At 38.3% G+C, this 21,368-nt stretch overlaps 1 protein-coding gene across 1 annotated transcript in view; it reads right to left on the reverse strand.

Annotated features, from left to right (window-relative positions):
• Positions 1–21,368, reverse strand: part of AFF3 (AF4/FMR2 family member 3) — a 299,241-nt gene that overhangs the window by 103,837 nt on the left and 174,036 nt on the right. The window contains exon 6 of the mRNA XM_042460463.1: positions 16,743–16,794. Within this exon, the coding sequence (XP_042316397.1) occupies positions 16,743–16,794 (52 nt within the window). The remainder of the gene's footprint in view (positions 1–16,742; positions 16,795–21,368) is intronic.

Below are 21,368 nucleotides of genomic sequence, written 5' to 3' on the forward strand. Positions count from 1 at the left end.
ACAGACAGTTAAGCTGTTGAAACAGGACAGTTGTATGCTCCTGCCATGTAACTGGCCCTAGAAAGCAGTATGGCTGTAGCTTTTAAAACCTGAGGGTTTAGAACAGTTTTGAAAGGCTTCCCACAAGTCCAAATGGATTATATCTAAGGCAACATCCACTATGGCCAGATGTTTGTTGTTGTTTCAGGTTTTCTCATGCTTGCCAATTTGGAGTGCAACAGATGGGCTAAATAAAGCGTTTTCCAGCTGCTTTGAAGGTGGAGCATTTGGATGATGCATGCCTTGAAAGCAGCTGGAAACCACACCGAAGCTGCACTAAAACCCGGAGCAAAAAGAAGTGGAAATATTTCAACTTAGCCCAGAAAATGCACATCTTTGCTGCTGCATATAAACGTCCTGATGTGAATGCAAAAATGTGACACAATAAAGACATGGGGTGAACAGGGGTGAAGGGAGAATATGGAGGGAGCACCATTATTGTGCTTTGCCAATGTATCGTTCACTCACTGATGCAACAATGTGTCTGGGAATGCTGCCAACACACACACACACACACACACACACACACTCATAAGAGTGGCTCAGCAAAGGAAACAAGGCTGGGCAGCCAACAGACAGTTTATGAACAACAGCCCTGTCCTCTGTCCGAATAGGCTGAGGCACAAGCCAGTCCAGATTCAGGATTCCAGAAGTTACAAATACCAGTTCAGTCTGAGGTTGAGGATGCCAGAGAGTTTGGTTGCTGAGTCCGTTCCAAGGTCGTAGGTTCAAGAGCAGTCAAAGGTCTAGAGAGCCAAGAAGAGTTCAGGAAAGCCAGAGCCAGCAGTATTCACTAAATGGAAAGCGCAATAATCTCTGAGAAAGGGAGTCAGCGTCTCACATCTGTCTTAAATCACAGAGCCGCTCCCTTACGCAGGTATTGAGTGATGAATGTGCTCTTCTCAGCTATCCGTCTTGACCTTTGCAGGCCCTCCTTTTCTGCCCTCCTTTGGATGAAGTTGGGAACTTCAATGCCTGGCTGTTGCTCTACATCTCCCAGGCCTGGCACCTCTGCTGAAACAAGGCTAGGCTGTTGATCCAGAGTGTCCCCTGAAGGAGACTGAACAGCCCCAGGATCTGGTAGGGCAGAACTAGGACCTGGCAAGGCAGGGCTGGGGTCCAGCACTCTCTCAAGTTCCTCCTCGTCATTCTCCGAGTCCTCCTTATTGCTGGTCATGACACAATGCCCTGTATGGTGGAGAATTGCGTGTAAGACTGTGTGGATTATCAAAGAAGTGGCCATGCAATGAGATGGCAGCTGGGCAAATGTGGGAGGTTGCAGGTGGTGTGTTTCTGAAACAGTGTGAATTTATGGTGGGGAGGCAACAGCAAAAAATACCCAGCAGAACAGTTTGATGCTGTGCTATGTGGTCTTTTTTCCTACCCATCTGTTCCACCTCAATTTGTTAAACATTTTCATTTTATCCATAGAACCATGTTTTATTTCACTATTTGAAAAGACTAATTCACAGACCGAATCAATTAATTTATCATATGTTAAAACTGTGGCTATGTAATCAGATTTAGATGGACCTCTCCACTATCAAATGGTGTTCAGAGCTGACAGCATTTGAGTCTCTCAGTAAAAGCAAATTTATTAAAAGATTTTTCTAAATAATAAATTAATTTTATAGGATTGATTGTTATAGTTACTGAGCTGAGAGACTGTGCTAAACTAGATAATTAACTGAAATTTAAAACTAAATACTGATTCTGCAAAATGCTTAGATTTAATTAGTTGGCTGTCATACTTTCAATTATTGTTACATAAAAAGTAAAAAACTACACTTTGATTCTTTTTTTAAAGAGCTCTTTTCTGTTGTAAATACATTGTTCTTTATACAAATAAACTTATTAAGCCATCATAAAACTTAGCAGCTTCTTAGAAAAATAGGTGCCAACCACAGTTCAGCAGAACAAACATGTTTGAATGGACAGAGTTTCAAATTCAAACTTTTAAGGTCTTAGCACTCATAGCCCTTTGCCTGAGTGTATCTTTAAATATCCATTTATTCATTCTACATCCCAAAGCAGTCAGTCATTTTTCTCTGAAGTACAATATGAAATTCTCAAGGGCCTATTGAAGAAATTGGTCAGAATCCTGTTGGGGACTTGTGCCTTTGGAAGTGGAGTTGCTTCTGTGGGAATTAGAACTGGGCAGTTCCATAACATCTGTATTCAGTAAGGAACTGCTGTTACATTACTATGGCCAAGTAACCAATGTGCATCAAGACTAATGCACAACAGAACTGATGCACATTAGGTCCAATATGCATTGGTCCAAACTTGCATTGATCCCATTGTGTATTGGGACACCAGCTAAGGAGTGTTGATGTAAATCTATAGAGACCAATGTACACCAGGACACTCTTGCTTGTGTCCTTTTACCCATCCTTGCAGTTCACTGATAGGGTTTCTTAGTGTCTCTGCTAAAGCATATGTATATGTATATGCCAAATATATGTAAAGTTACATAATGGAGGTTGTGAATTCTGGCCACAAGGTATATTCAGCTATCACAGCAAGCTGCAACTTAAGAAAGTACCAGGTTGTCCTCATCCATCACACCTGATGACAACGGACATGGGTAAAATCCAGATGGCTTTTCTCTTCCAATTCATTTGTATAAGACATGCCACTTTCCCTTCATCATGGCCCATGATGCTTCAAGTTTCATTTGCATCCAAATGCAATAACTTTTAATGTCAATATTGTTTCTTGAATCCCTATCCACACTTGTTGAGGATTAATACTTTCAATCCTCTACCTTTCCCCATCCCATGTGCCCCAGTAACTTTTGGGATACCATTTTTGTGGAAAAATATATCATGTGATGGAAGGTGGTATAAACACAAAATCAATTGGATGGCAGCCACTATGTAACAAACCAAAAACCGAGGGAGAGAGAAAACAGAGATAATTCACTTGAAAAAGAGACACTAATATGTTGCCCACCAATGGCAGCAGTTAGTGACCCCCTGAGCTTAGACAGAGAGGTTACATAATGTCAAGGGCAGTTGTTGTTGTTGTGTGCTTCAAGACATTTCCAACTTATGGTGACCCTAAGGTGAACCTCTTATGGGGTTTTCTTGGCAAGATTAGTTCAGAGGAGGTTTGCCATTACTTTCCTCTGAAGCTGAGAGAGTGTGACTTTCCTAAGGTCAGTCCATCCTGGCAGGTCAATACAGTCGGCCCTTCTTATACACAGATTTTTTATACACGGATTTAAGCATACACGGTTTGAAAATGTTCCAAAAAAGTATAAATTTACCTTGATGTTCCATTTTTTATTAGAGACACCATTTTGCTATGTCATTATACTTAATGGAACTTGAGCATACACGGATTTTGTTATACACGGGGGATCTTGGAACCAAACCCCAGCGTATAACAAGGATCCACTGTACAAGGTACAAATAGATTTGAACCTAGTCAGAAGGTCATCCAGAGAGTGCATTAGAATATTAATGAAATACAGTGACTCTCCAACTCTCTATACCCAATGCCAAAATTGTACTAAGTACTGGTGGCAAGGGGAGAGAGAACTGTGAGAGACAACTCATCCCATTGTGTCCATATGGGATGAGCTTCAAGTAATATCATGTGCTCTTCAATTAAGTGTTAGAGTGTCTGACTGGCTATAGACTATCCAGCATTCAGTTTTCTAAGGTTATAGTTGATCAAGCTGCTGTGAAAGAAAAATCTTATGATGTGAAGATATTTTTGGCGTTCACAGAACTGACTGTGTGGTGTCAGCCTGACAAACTTTTCCTTCTATACATGCATGTATGAGTCATGCACTTCCATGTAAATCCTTCCTTTAAGAAAGTGTTATTTATGCAAAAACATATTTACATGTTTATCTTATTTACACCTTGATTCAAAACCACTGTGTGCAAACATGACCAAGAAAACTCGAATTTTGATATGTGTTCTAATGTGCATTTTAGCACTAATTCAGTAATGCAACATAGATAACACCCATTTCAAATTCCTCTGGATTTAGTCATTTAAATTGCCTAATTGTGTCTGATGAATTAACTAACTGGGTGAGGAAAACAAGCTGGAAGAAGCAGCAGGATTTAGATAGGACTTCTTGAAGGAGCTTTATTTGCAGTTTTTACTGATTTAAAAGCATTATTTTGACTCAGTTTTCAGGCAAAATGATTGGCCTCATCATCTACAGAAAGAAAGAAAGCTCTTCTTTAAAAGTCCACATAACAATACATAACTGAAAATATGACACATGCTAGAAGGTTGCCCTGTGTGATCTAACAAAGGGATCTAGCATTATGGCTCCCATCTGCACATTAATGGTATTATTGAATTTGAACCACCCTCAACCTTCGGTGCTTTAAAGATAGCTACAAGGAAGATGTAAGTTTTATTGTACACAGATGACTATGTCTTATCCTTTAAAAACAACAACCACCATAGCATGTGTACGAATATGTTTAATACACTCAACCATGATAGTAAGACAGTCCCAATTACCATGTGTACGAATATGTTTAATACACTCAACCATGATAGTAAGACAGTCCCAATTACCATAATACTTAGCCTTAGTCTGAAGTGGTTCTGGGTGGACCAGAACTACTACTTTCTCCCACTGTGCAATGATTTCTCCAGTTAGTTTCTGGTAGGGTCCCATATGGTGCATTATTCTGCAGCTGGCTATACAACTGCATGCATGAGGAGCTGTTCCTGCCACTGTAGTAAACAGAGAAACTACTACTTATGCTGGAAGCCTGTATGTGTTGAAAGAGTGGTAAAAGGTATGAATATCAACTTTCCCCTTCATACCAGCTTAACTAAGAAGAGAAACAGCAAAATGCAGACCTATGACTAATATCTTCACTTTTTTTCTCCTTTTGTATATACCTTGCCTGATGAAGAAGCCAGTAAAGCTTCAAAAACTTTCAACATGTATATTGTGCATTTTGGTTGGCCAATAAAGGTATCACTGTTTGGTGGATTTTTGATTGGATTTGCTAAATAGCCAACATGGCTACCCCATTACTTTCCCCTAGTTTGAGCATATTGAGAGATTGTGTTTTAGCTTGTTCCTCTAAAGTCTTAAAATAAACAGCATCCTTTATATAGTCTGTTACTATATATTTTCACTGAGATTGTGTCTAGTCTATGTATGTTTAAAAATGTGGCACATTTCCCACATAGCACATGCAGTAGCTGCTATATCTCAGTATCACACTCTTTATCCTACATAGGCATCTCACAGCGGTCCACTCTTAAATAATAATAATAATAATAATAATAATAATAATAATAATAATAATAATAATAATAATAATATATTTCTATCCTGCTTTTCCAATTCAGATCAAAGTGGTGTACAAATCCAGATAAAATTAAAATAATCAATAAAACAGATAAAACAAGATATAAAACAGCATATAAAACTAATACTCGAGTAGCTGAGTAGGGGAATCCAGAAAAACATAGCCAGAGTCGTTACCAAATAGAGGGGGAAAACCAAATGATAATACAGTGTTTATATAACTATATAACAGTGTATTAGTCATAGAGTATTATGCTGAGAACCAACATGATGACCTTCTATACTCAAGTAAAAGTGACAAACAATCAGGCAAATGACTAATTAATGAAATGCTAAAACATTTTAAAGGACAAATATTTCATCATATAAAAAGTCATGAATCACTCAATTGGTTAATCATTAATCATTAGTTTAATCTTGGTGTTGTTATGTGCTGCTTGCAGTTTTTGCTTTATAGTTCATATTTTTGAATGTTTTGTTCACTTTCTTCACTGTTGACAAGTAAAGAACAGGAAGTATTTTGTTTATACTTCCATAATACAGAGGTCTTGCAGATGTTATATTGACAAATTTAAAACCTCACTCCAGACCAATAATCTTTATCTGAATCTCTGGCCTGATTAACTGGTTTACTAGAGTGTTATTGTGCAGAAGTTTTAAGTCAGAGCATTTGCAGAAGTATGACATTAAAAATGTGGACACAGCTGAGCCAAATCCAAGCTACTCCAAGTTCCAGTGACTTCAGTGAGAGAACTGACAAGTGGTTAAGACATTACAGATTGAATTAAATACTGTAATTATTTCAAGTGCAATACATATAAAATGAAATACATAAAGTTAAATATCTTATTATTATAATACATCTACAGTTTTTAAATTAGTAAAAGTGCAATAATAATTTGGAAACATTCTTACCCTGAAGAAGGCAGACTCCAGTTGCAACTTATCAAATCAAAGGCCACTATGTTTGCTTGCAGCAGCATCCTAAGCAATCCAAGTAGTTATCATTAACCACGATTAAAAATAAAAAGTTTCAGGTTCAAATTGGGGGATGGATGGAATATGTTGAAGGAGCATGCCTTCTTAGATATAAAAAATAGGCTGTTCAAATGTGTTAACCTACATGAAGAACTGGTATGTTTTAAACGGATTAAAGGTTTATAAGTGAATGACATGATTATATATGTAGTAAAATATTTCAGTTTCCCTGCTTTTTGGAAACTCAAAAATAAAATAAACCAAGATATATTTTGGTGAGTACCCAAACTATATATTCTATACAATAAAAAAGGATGTAATTAAATTCCAAATATTTGATTTCAGGAAGCAATTTAAAAGCAGAGAGGCCATAACTAAAAATCTTTGTACTCAAGGAAAAACAAACATTCATAGCCTAAAATCTTTCATGCCTGGATGAGATTCTATGTTCAATTGTTAATAGGATCTGCACTACAGTTACATACAACTGAACAACTTTGACTCATTTTCAAATGTAAGGCTGTGAAACAGACTTTTTCCATATTATGACCTCAGTCCTAAGGGGTACTTCCCCCCCCTCCTGCAAAGTGAGAGTTATTTGAATTGGATCAATGCCAGAATTCATTCTCTTGTTCTTTTGTCTACTGTCCCACATGTTTCCACCTTTCTCAAAAGTATTAATTCACAAATGAATCAAATTACAGAATTTCTTAAACAACAGTAGCTGAGAATGGGAGAGGTATACCAGACATATTTTAGAAAGTTCTCTGCTAGCTTTAAACTCATCATTTAAACCACCTTTATGTTAAATTAATTTAAGGTGCTTGAATAAGTACTATAAGATTTCAGTCAATTAGAACACTCTACAACTTTTCTACAATGAGCTGTTTTATTGCAATTATGTGCTAATTGCTTACAATACTGTGGTATGTATGCCTTCCTACAAACAAGATCCTATATGTAGAAAAATTCTGCAGTGCTTTGTGTCTCAGACAATTAGTGCTTTAGTATATTAAAAATGAAATTAGATTAAAAATGCCAAAATTAAATATAAAAATCTAGAGACTAGAGAGTGAATGGATTTCCCCAAAAGCATATTTTTGCATTCTCAGCCACATTGTGCTCCAGAATAAAGTAACTTTGGCCTGGTCCAGATGGGCCAGAAAGAACATCCTCGTCACGTGCGAGGTGTGTCTCGGGGTGGCGCTTCCAGACTCCCCGCAACCCTTGCACATGACAAGGGCATCAAAATGGTGGTGCCCTGTACACCGTCGCAGGGGACCCGCATGGCACCGTGCAGCACGTGCGGGTCAGTGGCACACTGTGATGCACTCATTACGCTGCCACCGTGGCGTAGAAAGAACCCACTTTTTGTGGGCTCTTTTCCCACTGGCAGGAAGCCTTGCCGTTTGGCAGCTGAGGCTTCCCTCCAGTACGCCGCCCTTTTTGGCAGTCTGTACCCTGCCTTTTTTTTCTTTTGTTTTCATAGAATCATAGAGTTGGAAGTGACCACAAGGGCCATCCAGTCCAACCCCCTGCCATGCAGGAACTCAAAACTTAAAGCATTCCTGACACATGGCCGTCCAGCCTCTGTTTAAAGACCTCCAAGGAAGGAGACTCCACTACACTCTGAGGGAGTGTGTTCCACTGTCAAACAGCCCTTACTGTCAGGAAGTTGTTCCCAATGTTTAGGTAGAATCTCTTTTCCTGCAGTTTGCATCCATTGCTCCGTGTCCTGTTCTCTGCAGCAGCAGAAAACAGGTTTGCTCCATCCTCAATATGACACCCCTTCAAATACCTAAACAGGGCTATTATATCACCTCTTAACCGTCTTTTCTCCTGGCTAAACACACCCAGCTCCCTAAGTCTTTCCTCAAGGGTTTCCAGACCCTTCACCAATTTTGTCACTCTCTTTTGGACACACTCTAGCTTCTCAACATCCTTTTTGAATTGTGGTGCCCAGAACTGAACACAGTATTCCAGGTGGGGCATGACCAAAGCAGAATAGAGTGGCACTATTGCTTCCCTTGATCTAGACACTATACTTCTGTTGATGCAGCCTAAAATCATATTGGCCTTTTTATCTGCTGCATCACACTGTTGACTTGTGGTTTACTAGGACTCCTAGATCCCTTTCACATGTAGTCTTGTTAAGTGAGGTGCCCTCATCTATTTTTTTTTATTATTTTTTTGGCAGTACCTTACATTTCTCCATGTTGAAATTTATTTTGTTAGCTTTGGCCCAGCTTTCTAAACTATTTTTCCTATCTTCTTTTTGGAAAGATAGCTGTTTGGATACAGAAAGGTTTGATTCATTGAAAGAGTCTGAATGAGAAAGTGAAAAAGCACAAGCAGGACACAAACCATCAAGATAAAACAATGTGTTTAGAACTTTGTGGGGGAAGTTGAACATGGTGACTAAATGAGGCTTATGATACTAAAATTGATAGAAATAACCAGGAAATAATTATTCTCTTGTTTGATTGAGTTTGCAGATTGAAAAAGCAAAATGGCTAAAATATGAACAGTTGGGGAAAAATACATAGAAATCGATTAGTCAATGAAGAAAAATGTGTACTGGCTGGAACAGATGGGAGGGAAAGAGAAGTCCAGGTCCACTCTGGCCAGAGACATGTGTCATCTAATTAGCACACCTCCAAAGTGGCCGGAAGTCACTTCATTAGGACCATGTGTTTCACCCTCATGTTAACTAAAAATATGTAAATAAATGTCCATCAATTTCCATGCAAACCTCCCCCCCTGCTGCAAGAATTTTCACAACCTTATATGAAACAAAGATGGGAAGAAAGCACATGTGGGACTGGGAGACATGCAACAAAATTGAGGCTGAGGCTGCCTCTGCACTGCAGAAATAATGCAGTCTGACACTGCTTTAACTGCCATGGCTCAATGCTATGGAATTCTGTGAGCTAATTAGCCTTCTCTGTCAGAGAGCTCTGGTGCCACAATAAACTACAAATGCCAGGATTCCATAACACTGAGTCATGACAGTTAAAGCAGTGTCACACTGCATTATTTCTTCAGTGCAGCTGCACGCTGAGATTGACATGCATGCAGGTGACTCATAAATGTCAAGGGGGAGACTGTGGGCAGTGATGGTATATAGGCAGGGGGTCACCAAGAGCTATTGCCCAAGGAAGATCTGTCTGTCTGTTACACTGATTTTCTTCCTCATCTGTTTTCCAGACAAAAAGGATGATTCTTTGTAAAGAATTCAGAATTTGTGTACAGAGAGCCCCCTGAAGCTACTTGCTGGCTGTGCCAGAGTACCATGGTATTTCTGTGTTTCACAAGCTGTGTGTGAATTTGCTCTTTCCATGCCTGGATAGTGTGTCTTTGTGTGTCAACAGACTACTATCATGTCACTCCTGGTAGCCCTTGGTAGAAGTCAGCAGTGTAGCCATGTCTATTGAAGGAGTAGTTGCCTGCATTTTTCTTCTCAAGTTCACTATTAAAAGCTCATAGGATTCTATCTATGCTATGAGAGCATTGCCCAACCTAATAGGTTGCCATCTACCAGTCTTAGCTTGCCATGCATAATATAGATAAGAATAATATTTCTTTTAGACAGAGTGTGTGGAACAAGTCAAGCAGTTAGCAAATAATGCATTCTAGGAATAATAAAGCTTATCATAATTATTATTCCATGGACTGAAAAAGGGCACTGGAATGTATTACAAATGGTTTACAATTTACAAAACAAGAATGAAAATTAAAAAGATGGATAAGATTTTTATCCCCATAACCTCTGTTTATGAAGCATCCTTTGTCTTTGTTGAAACTTCAGTACAGGATTTACATTATTCTGTTCCTACTATCAATGCAGAGATAAAAGAACTGCTTCCAGAAACAAAATAGATTCCTCCTTCACCTTATACTCTAACAGATACAACAGCAATTTACAGTCAGAAAGAAAACCATTTATTTTCTGTGACTTTTTCATCTCAGAAATAGGTTACTGTTTCTTTACATATTTTAAGTGAGGTTTTGATTAAGACTGCATCCTCTGGAAAACAAACAGTCATCAAAGGAAGGCAGTAAACCATACCTTCTTATCTTTCTCCAGCCTTCCTAAAATTCTATAGAACACTTACATCATCTTATCTTTCTGGATCCTTCTAAATATTTCATTTATAGTATTTCACATAGTCATCCTGTCTCTGTTTCACCCAAGTACAAAATCAACGAGTCATTAATAACAAACTACACTCAGCCCTCCTTATCCACAAATTTTTTATCAATGGATTCAAGAATCCACGGATTGAAAATATTTTTAAAAGTATAAATTCCAAATAGCAAATCTTAATTTTCCATTTTATATAAGGGACACTATTTTGCTACGCCATTATATTTAATGGGACTTGAACATCCAGGGATTTTGTTATCCATGGGGGATCCTGGAACCAGTGGATAACAAGGGGTCACTGTACTACAAATTCTCTGTAGAGTTGATCTAAGCAAAATATTTTCCAAACAGATTAACTTGCAAAAACTAAAAATTAGGTTCTCCTTTCAGTGTTCACCAATATTTGGTCATATTACAAAATAGAGCAGCAGCAACACCACCAACAACAAAATAAGCTGTGAACACACTCAGGTTCTAGACTATCAGATAAAGATTTGGAACATTTTTGGTTTAAAAAAATATAGGTATTCCAAAATACACAAAAAATCTGACACTCAAAACACTTCTGGTCCCAAGCATTTTGGATAGGGATACTTGACCTGCATACAATAAAGAGTTATCTTTGAGAATAGATTTAAAGAGATGGCTGGCATGGTGAATATATGTATATTCTGAGGCAGTCATTTATTTTCTAAGTACAGTCAGCCCTTCTTATACACGGATTTTTTATACACGGATTCAAGCATCCATGGCTTGAAAATGTTCAAAAAAGTATAAATTTCAAATATCAAACCATGATTTTTAATTTTTTATAAGGGACACCATTTTTCTATGTCATCATATTTAATGGGACTTTTTATTAGAGGTATCAGTAAATGCCATCTTTCAAGTCCTAGCTATCACTGAGCAAAACAGTGGTTTGACATTATTAGGTGGCTAATTCCCCCCACCCCCCAAATTATGCTCCAGTTAAACATGGGAAAACTGTACGATGAAGCTACAACATTTTGTGCCAGTTCAAAGATAAATATTAGATTTTAGGCAACAGAATTTTCAAGGTCTCCAGTACTTTAAGAAACATTAACTTCATTCATTATAAAAATAGGTATATCCTGGTAGGTTCTGGGAAGTAAGGTGTGGGAGAAAAGTAAATATTATAATAAATTATTATTGCATTCTGAAGATGCTTAAGAAGAATAAACTTCCAGAGACAGATATTTTAGAAAAGACATTTAGATCTTGACAGGCATTCTGCTTGGAACTTATCTCTTTGTAAGCAGCCTTACATGCATGTAAAGCTGAACTAATTTCACAATCTCCATATTGACCTAGGGGCTGCCATGACATTACAACATATTGGCATCTATTGTGCAATGGTGGAGTGACTGATATGCCATACCATGATGTACAATGGGCACAAATGATCATTGGACCACTTTTCAATGCACATCTATATACCAGCTAGGAAGTGCCAGAGCATAAGAGGAGTGCCCATGGTACATCAGAAGTACGAGATGCACACTCTGATGGACATTGGAGGACTCTTGCCAGTGTCCAGATGTACATCTTTGCAACTCACTAACAGGATTATATAAGGATTCATAAAGTCATGAAGCACAGACTAATGTAGGATCCTGGCCATTTTTTTTGGTGGCATCTCATAGTGGAGTGTATGTGTGTGTATGTATGTGTGTTCATTCTACAGCAAGCCCTTGGGATTTGCTGGGGTTTGGTTCCAGGATCCCTGATGGATACCAAAATTTGTGAATGCTCAATTCCTATTAAATACAATGTCATAGTAAAACGGTGTCCCTTCTATAAAATGTCAAAAATTAAGGTTTGCTTTTTGGACTTTATATCTCTTTGGAATATTTTCAAGCTGTGAATGGTTGAATCCATGGAGAAAGAATGTGTAAATATGGAGGGCTGACTGTACATATAAAGTACATTCTGACTTCTCCAGGGTAAATATCACATACAGTATATTCAGGTGAACCAGGCATGAATTGAATCCACTAATTTTCATTTTCTCCACACTGACATGTAGCAACTGTCTAGCATCCCTTTAAACAGAATGGCTTCTTCCATTTTGGAGGGACTTTTGATCTAGTGGAGATGCCTGCAGTGGGACAGCAGAGGCAATGTTTCCTGTGTCTCACCCTGCAGCTACATATCCCCCCTTTCATTTCATCCACTAGGTTGGTGACAGAACATCTCTAGAATAGCATACTGCATATGATAACATGCAGGTTTAAGGGGGAGAGAAGGATCCATGAAAATTTCATCCCACCACTTCCTGCCAATTGAAACATTTTAATTGAAACTCCACACAGGGAATGTTCCTTCTGGCCTGTCATACGAAATGGTGGCATGAACAATAGGTGCTGAGTTGACAGAAGACATGCCAATGACTTTTCTGAGTATGATGCAAAGAAGAGACACATGCTACTATCCTATGAGGAAATGGTGTCAGCTCTGCATATATCTATCATTTACAAAAGTTTTTGCACAGAAAAGTTGTTACTTCATTTTTGAAGATTATATGAAAAAATCCAAAACATGTTGTTGGAACATATTTATGATACCTAAAATTGAACTTGTAGCTAGCGCAAAAGTTTTATTTTCAGTTATCACAGTTCTTTCTTATTCCAGCAAATCATAATCTATCACATCTTTCTCGTGTAATATGTGACAGCTGCAATATCATCAATGGGGTATCACAGCCCAGTTTACAGTTATACTGCCCCACTATATTTTTTTTCCAGTGTGGAAATGTCAAAGAATCTCATACAAAAGATTCAATTGTTTAGGAATATATTGGAATGGTAGTAAATGCTCCATTGCAGGAAGAGGAAGAAGATGTGTATATCCCAGAATATACCTGTCCTGGATGTTCGTAAGATAAATACATACCGCTAGAATCTTTTTTCTTTCTTTTTTCACTGTTGAGTAATCTACAGAGGTTGATGACCCCCATCATTTTTCAGGAAGACTTAAATGCAAATGTTCCACTCATGAATGGTTCTCTGTCTGATTCAGGAGGATAATAAAACTGTCTGTGAGAGTAATGTTTGATGAAAGCAGTAAATCCAGAAAAAGGATGAATTAACTGCCATTGTATCTGCATATGACCACTCTGTGTATGGAATTTCAGATATGCAAAAGTGAAATTAACTTGTTACTTTGAGTTTATACAAAAATTCCTGTGACTTTAAATTAGTTACATGCTTTTTACATACACTTTACATTGTTTCTATGGAGATGACAATCCTTATTCTTTTTTTCTGCACAAGAAAGTATCAAGAGAGAATTCAATTTCAGAAATACGAGAGAGTATCATTTTATATTGGTAAATCCCCAACAATGTTCTCGCACATCTGACTTAATGGGTGAAAACTGCAAAGCAGTGTCCTTTAGCTCAATGTCCTCAAAGCCTTTTCCAAAATAGCTGAGAATAAAATAATGTGAATGTGTGTTTGGGAGTAAAAGGTGTCCATCAGCTAATCCTCTTTACTTTGTCTTTCCTTTCCTTCTACCATTCCCCATCTTTCTTGTTTCTGATCAACCTGAGGCACATGGATAATTCTGCAATAAGATACGTTCTCATTTATGGTGTTGAGTCAACTGTTATTTTCTTTGTGGTCCAGAAATTCAGATGAGACTGATAGATTCATGAGGGAAATTCAAGTTTTTACTGAAGCAAAGTGTCTTGCACTTCAACAGAAGTAACTGCAAAGTTTGTCTAAAGGTTTTTGCTTAGTAAGCAGAATGGTGGAGCAAATACCTCCTATGCCTCAAGCCAAGGTGTGAAGTAGTCAAAACTATCCAAATTATTATGGCACCTAAAGAAGAAAATCCCATTGGGTCTTCCTTCCTTATTTTATAGTAAAAATATTATCTTGACAAAAATATGCTGTCTTTTCATGACACTAAAAAACTGTCCCTGAGGCAGTTGCCACATTGTTCCTAATAGTAGAATTGACTCAGAGCAGTTGGGTGTGATTTCATCTTGTAAAGGTCTAGCTCAATATTGGGTCCCATGCACCATTCTCCCTCCTCCATATACTACTTTTGGGCACAATCTCTTGGGAGCTTCCCTTGCTGTGATTTCAGAGAAATGAATTACAGGGTATGGGAAAACACATTTAAAACAAGTACACTCCCATTCATTTTATTATGGCATGAATTTTCCTGACAGGATATGTACACAGATACAACAGACTTTCTAATTAGCTTGTGTCTTCATTTGAATCACATTCCTAGTTATGAGAATGAAACTCAGAAAAGCCTAGGCTTGCACACTGCCCCCTTCTCATTCAACTCCTCTTTTCTCCTCTGTGATGAGGTGTTTGGGAGACTTTTCTTCTGTTTTAGATTAACCATATTTTGCTTTGTTATTCAAATCTAGACAAGCTATAGTTACCTTTAGCCAAGATTAGCATTTAGAGACTTAGAGATTGTCTGCACTGGCAAATAAAGCAGTTTCACCCTGTTTTGAACCTCAGCAGTTTAGATGGCGTATGAGGCCAAAACAGAGTGAAATTGGGACCAAGCTGTGCTCTGGGGCTAAAAACTGGAACAAAAAGAAGCCCATATACTCTGCTCTAACATTAAAAGTGAGCATCATTACGCCAACATAGAAACACCATGATGTGAGTGCGGGAATGCAGGAAAGCCCAGGCAGCATATGGAAGCAGCCTGGATCATGTGCCATAGGGCCAATGAGACACAGCCACTGGCACCATTACTTGCCATACTTTTTTTCATTTAAGCATACAGGCACAGAAGTAGCCAGCTGCACGATCACACTATCAAACTATCACACAGCCCATGATGTGAAAGAACAACAAATGTCAGGTTGCCAATAATGCAAAGGATATATTTAAAACATACATAAGCCAGACAGTCCAACGAGGGCCATAGGGTGTAGGGGGGAAGGAATCATGTATGGGGGGACTCCTACTAGGACAATCCTAGTAGGCAAACAGAAAGAAGTGCATTCATCTTTCTGTCTCTGCATGATGTCAAAGCACTTTTGATCTCTTCCAGTCATAAAAGTGTGGAAGACGGTGGTAAAAATGTCGCTTTTGTCAAAGAGATTTTTCCAGCTTGGCAAATGGAGCACTTTTACGACTATATCTCATGCTTTTATGACTGGAAGGGAACAAAAGTGCTTTGATATCATGTGGAGACAGAAAGACAAATGCATTTTTTTCCATTTGCCTTCATGGGTTTGTTTTTAATGTGATATGGCTCTAAGCCATGACCCCACCTTGAAGCCAGCCGAAAAAGGAGTGGCAAAGAGCTGCTGCTTTTGGGGCTAGCAAAAAGGTGGCTTTTCCTGCCCACCGCAGCCCATGGGAGGTTTTAAGCTGCTCTGGCAGTGTGCGGCATATAAATGCTGTGCCACTGGAGCACTTGGAAGCCGGCCATGTCTGAGCAGCTGGGTGGCTTAAAGCCAGCTTCCGGGAATCTTGGGGACATGTGTCATCTGTACACCATGCCCACAAGCTGGCTGGAAGTTGGCTTTTTATGCCAGTGTGTTTCATCCCTCAGTCTGCTTCCACAGATGCATCTGCAGATTGGGCAGTGGTCAATGAATTAAAAATCATGTCAAGATCATCCAAATGTAACCCAATGTAATGATATAATGACTGCATCTAAAAGCCGGCTCTGAGGAAAGTGTCATCTAAGCACCATGCCCCAGAGTGGGAGAGAAGCCAGTCGGTGTGTAATTGCCGGCCCGGCTTTTGTCTGGCTTGGGAACATAGAGCATATAAATGCCACGCTACCAAGCCAGTCCCAAGTCTGTTAGAATAAAAAAATTGTTACATTACAAATGGATCTTCTGATCTATTTCTCTGCTTTTTGTTATAACTATCAGCAAATTGTGGAGCTAGCTGTAACTGGATTTCTGTAATTCAAAGGGGAAGGTGCAAACTACAGCCTTTAAAAAAATTACAGTAGTACATCAAAGGCAATACGTGGCAGAATATGTTTTAGGCAGTGAGCCAATAAGTGGTTTTCATACGTAAAGTACTCAATTTTTTATGAAGTGATATCATGCTAATTGAAAAATTATATGTTTGTTTTGTTATCAAACCTCTTAGATGTCAAAAAAATATTTAAAAATACTAGAAAATTAGCAGAAATATAAGTAAAAACATTATTAAGAGCAAGATTTTAAAAGCAGAAACTATCTCAAGGAGATCTGTATGAAAAAGCAAATAAATCTTGCTCCCATTATTTCTAACCACAGATAATAAGCTGACTTACGATGTATGTGATGTCCTGTTTTCTAGATTCTTTGGCTCAATGTCATCTTTTCCTTGGGAGAGGAAAGAAAGAAAGGAATATTAATAAATACTGTAATTCATAATCAGAGATAGAAAAACTAAAGACATTAGCTTTTCAGAATCTATATAAACACATTTTTATGCAGCAGGTAGAGGACTATAGGAATCATACCTGAAATTTCCTAACTGGAAAAATAATAATACAAACCTTACATTAAAGCTTAACCAAGGCAATAATAAACACTGTCTTAAATATGTTAATAAATTATATTATCAGTTGTCAATACAATATTAATTTGGTGGTACTTTTATATCAAAAATCCCAGAATCTTTGGCCATGTGGAATCTGGGAGATGTTGTTTAAAAAGTAACATTTCCTAGTTCTGCTATGGGATACCCAGCCTGTAAAAATGACCTTTCATGCTTTCCAAAACTCTCTACAGTTTTTAGTGAAGGAATACCAGCTCTTTATGGGTGGTAAATACCCACTTTCTGCATACATTTCAACTATCCTTAACTTCAGAGTTGACCCCAAGACTGGGAACAAATTGGATTAGTAATCTTTCAGGAAACATCTATTGTGCCCAGCTGTCTTATTCCATTCTGTCTTCAGATACAGGTTTATTGTTGTTGTGTCCCTTCAAGTTGTTTCAAACTTAAGGTGATGCTAAGGTGAAACTATTGTGGGATTTTGGGGGGCTGAGAGCGCATGACTTGCTCAAGGCCACCCAGTAGGTTTCCATGGCTGAAAGGAGAATCAAACCCTGATCTCCAGAACTGTAGTCCAATACTCAAACCATTACACCATGTAATACAGGGCACGTGATAAAGGCCCCCAAACAGAAAAGTTAAGGAAGATTTCTGAATAGCATGAGTTACTATCTTCCTCTCACCACAAAAGCTTACATGGGCCAGGCTGGTTTTACAGATACCTGTGCCTTCTGTGCTTAACAAATAAAATAATATTGCATACTGCAGTAATACTGACAAGTTATAGATACTCAGACACTCATATAACATCATTTTTTTGAAGTAACTATTGAGGGAGTTTGAAATATTCTCTTCCCAGAGAAGGGGGTCAGGGAATCCTCCTCAGCCATTTCTGAAAGTTATCTTCTATCTTGGGACAATGAAGTTTTACAGGGAGCTCCTGGTTGCAGTAAGAAGAAATGACTAAAGGAAGTATTGTTTCTCTTCTGTACAGGACCCAAGGTATAGTTTTGTAGTTTCTTACATTGTGAAATAGCCTGAATTTTAAAATAGCTGTTCAAGGTGCTGAACACCCCCCTCCCATAGGTCCACCATCTCAAGTTTAGCCTAATACTGTCCCTCTGATATCAGAACTACTGTCTGCAACCGTGTCTAACTATAATTATCTTTCCACTTATCTAGGAATGAATCCTACTGAAGTTAATTGGGGCTTATTTCTGAACAGACATATACAGGATAGCACTGCTAAATTCATAAATATCTGATTAGCATGTCTCAACCAAGACATGAGGCACACATCTGAGGACAAACTACAGGATGAGCAGAGCTCCTTAAGTGCCTGGGAAAACTGATACAAAAAGTATTTAAATTCTAAATTCAGATTAGGAATGACTATGTGGAGTGAAGGAGAAAAGATCTCCTGTTTATATATTTCTCTGTTTAATTTATGGCAATTCCTTTTTATCAAATATCTGGATTAATTTTATCTATCAATCAGCAACATCAAATACCAAGTCAAAGCCTTCATTGGTTTTCTGTAAAATCTAACTTCTGCTATTTGGAATATTCTTTTGGTTATCTCTCTCTTAAAGGAGAAACATTTATTGCTAGGAGACCTATTGCATTAATAATTGCAGAGTGCACAGAAAGCACTATGGTAGTTTACAGATAAAAGTTTAATTTCGAGAGACAGGCAATTATACTTTAAGGGCTGGAGCAAGAATTGTCCAAATGAAATGTGAGTGTTAAGACTCCTTATTTCTTATGAAATTCCCAGTAATCTAGAAGCTACTGCCTTTTTTGGGTTCTGAAATAAATGTCTTGGACCTATTGCTATAATCTGCCTCAACCTATGAAGAAGTTTGTAATTTCAATGTGAACATAAAAATAAGGTTTGGGGAATAATTTGATACTATATTTAACATTTTATCCTTTATTGTAGGAACCCTGCCAGGAGTTGGGCACGCCCCACTTTCCATTTGTGATTTTACAGTCATTCTTGCAGCTAAATGGAGAAGGAGGTGGGAAGGTGTGCTGGTGATGGACCTCTGAAGTCCTGTACAAGGGGCCAAATCAGACTACACAATTATAGTGCTATATTCCACTTTAACTGCAATGGCAACAACCCATGGAATCCTGGGACTGTCATTTTGGAGAAAGGCACTTAAAATTCACAGCCAGAGAGCTTCTCCATTCAGATACAAGCTTTGGGAGTTTGGGAAATATCTGCAGCAAGTTTTCAGGTAGAGCGAAGGCTTGTAGGGAGCAAGGGAAGAAATTTCTACTGTTACCCTGAAGACAATAGCAAATATAAGCCCTTACATGGTGGGTTCTAGATGAGGTAGGTTACAGCTTCCACATTTTTAAAAATTCAATGTGTGTGTGTCTGTGTGTGTCCATGTGCACATGTTGAAAAATAACTAGTGTTAGGGAGAGAGGAAGGAAAAACACTACATGCACATAGCAGCTTCTGCCTCTTCTTCCCAGGATTATGGGCCTGTGCAGACTGCCCCTAAGGGATGTCGTGGCCCCGATCTGACCTTTGCAGGGTGCAAAAGGAGTGGCAAAAAGCAAAGGGCATGATAGCTGCAGTGCCATGGCTTTACAGCACTCCTTTGACACTGCGTCGTGCAGATGCAGCGCCAGAGGAGCATCATGACGCCACACAATGTCACACCATCCTGGATGCTACCGCCCCCAACCCAGCCTTTCCCAGTGGTGTAAACCTATGTCAGTTTTCTTTTTCCACTGTTAGTATATTTTACAAGCAACAGAATAGTGACAATTTAACATTGGTGATAATTATCAGAACAACAGAAGTTTTCTGATTGAAATCATGTTACTCATAAAACACGTAATTCAAGTTATTCTCCTCTTATGTTGTAGGCCATCTTTGTCTCCAGTTAGACCTTCCATGCTTGCTGCTGCAACTACTATATCCATTGCTTGAAACAAAACTCTTTTCCATGGTTTCATGTCCTTAGCCCCTTTAAACACTGACAAATACTCTCTGGTAATTAAACAGCACCACTCTACCCTAATTTTCCCCATGTTGCCTTTCATCCCTGATCTTCCCATAGAAAAATGGTGTTCTGCTTTCAGTCAAGAGCCTCCTAATATTTTCTCCCTGTGGGTAACTGGTAATTTCCCCTCAGTAGGTAACAGCTCATTTTTCAAAGCTATCTATTGAAATAGAAAGCATTCTTCATCATCAAATGCTGCTCCTTTAATTTGCAAATAATGCTATCTGACACAGTGCAACTTATGACTGGGATGCTTTTATACAATGAGCAGTATTGGGTCATGATTATTATTTTTTTAATATTCAGGATAAGTTTAGTTCTAATCAGGAATGCCAGAGGAGAGAATAAATAGTTCATTTCACACAAAAATTTTCTCTTTTCTTTGCAGTACTGAGGGCAGACATTTGGACAACATTCAATGTAATTAAATCACTATGTTAGAATGGATATCACAGACAGATCATGGACCAAGCTGGAGGAGTGCCTCCCTTCCGCTTTGGAGCGAAGACTTCTTTCCTCACCTCTTAATCCATGAGAGATTGATTCCTGGATGTGCCTACAAGAGAGAATGAATTAAAGATGCCTAACTATTTAATGACCTTATTTAGGCACATGTTATGTGTATAGCACAGCACTTCTTAAGGAACTTAAGGAAGTTCTGTCCACTTGTGCCCCTGTGTAACTTGTGCTAGGGCAGCTCTGCTGAACAATCCAGGCTTCTTAAAGAAGGTAGGGGGCCTCCTAGAGAAGGGTGCAGTCTTCCAAAACTGGATCCTAAGCTAAGGCGCAGTACAGACTGCCAAGAAATGGCAGCCTGCTGGCGTGGCGCTTCATGCCGGTTTGTATCAGGCCTAAGTTTACATAGGGTGTTTTGCAAAAGACATTAATTGTTCCAACCAACTACCACCAGCCTCACTTCTAGTACATCATCCCACATTGTTTATGGAGCCTCCCTGAAACTTTGGAGAAAATTTTATTTTTTGGTGTGTGTATGTGTGTGTACAGATTAACCTCTTCAAGTTAATTTATCTTATGTTCCAAACTATACATACAGCCCAGGACTTTATAAACTGGCATTGGGAGATATTAATCTATTTATAACCACCAAATAATGACGAAGAAGAAAAGAGTTTTAGAAACTCTAGGTATATCAGTACCGAAGGCTGGAAAATGCAACAGATTCAATTGTCATTTTTTAAAAAAAAGAAACAGTAAGACTCATTTTAAAAAGCCTGGCCTATTTACCTAAAAGCAGTACAAAATGAAGAAATTTTATCCTATTTATAGTACATAATTCATAAATTCTACATTCATATTTAAAATACAGCAAGAGCCATGTAATCTCCCCCTACCATTTATCTTTTCCTCAAAAA

This window comes from Sceloporus undulatus, chromosome 3 (genome assembly GCF_019175285.1).
Source record: "Sceloporus undulatus isolate JIND9_A2432 ecotype Alabama chromosome 3, SceUnd_v1.1, whole genome shotgun sequence".
In the NCBI taxonomy this organism is placed as follows: Eukaryota; Metazoa; Chordata; class Lepidosauria; order Squamata; family Phrynosomatidae; genus Sceloporus; species Sceloporus undulatus.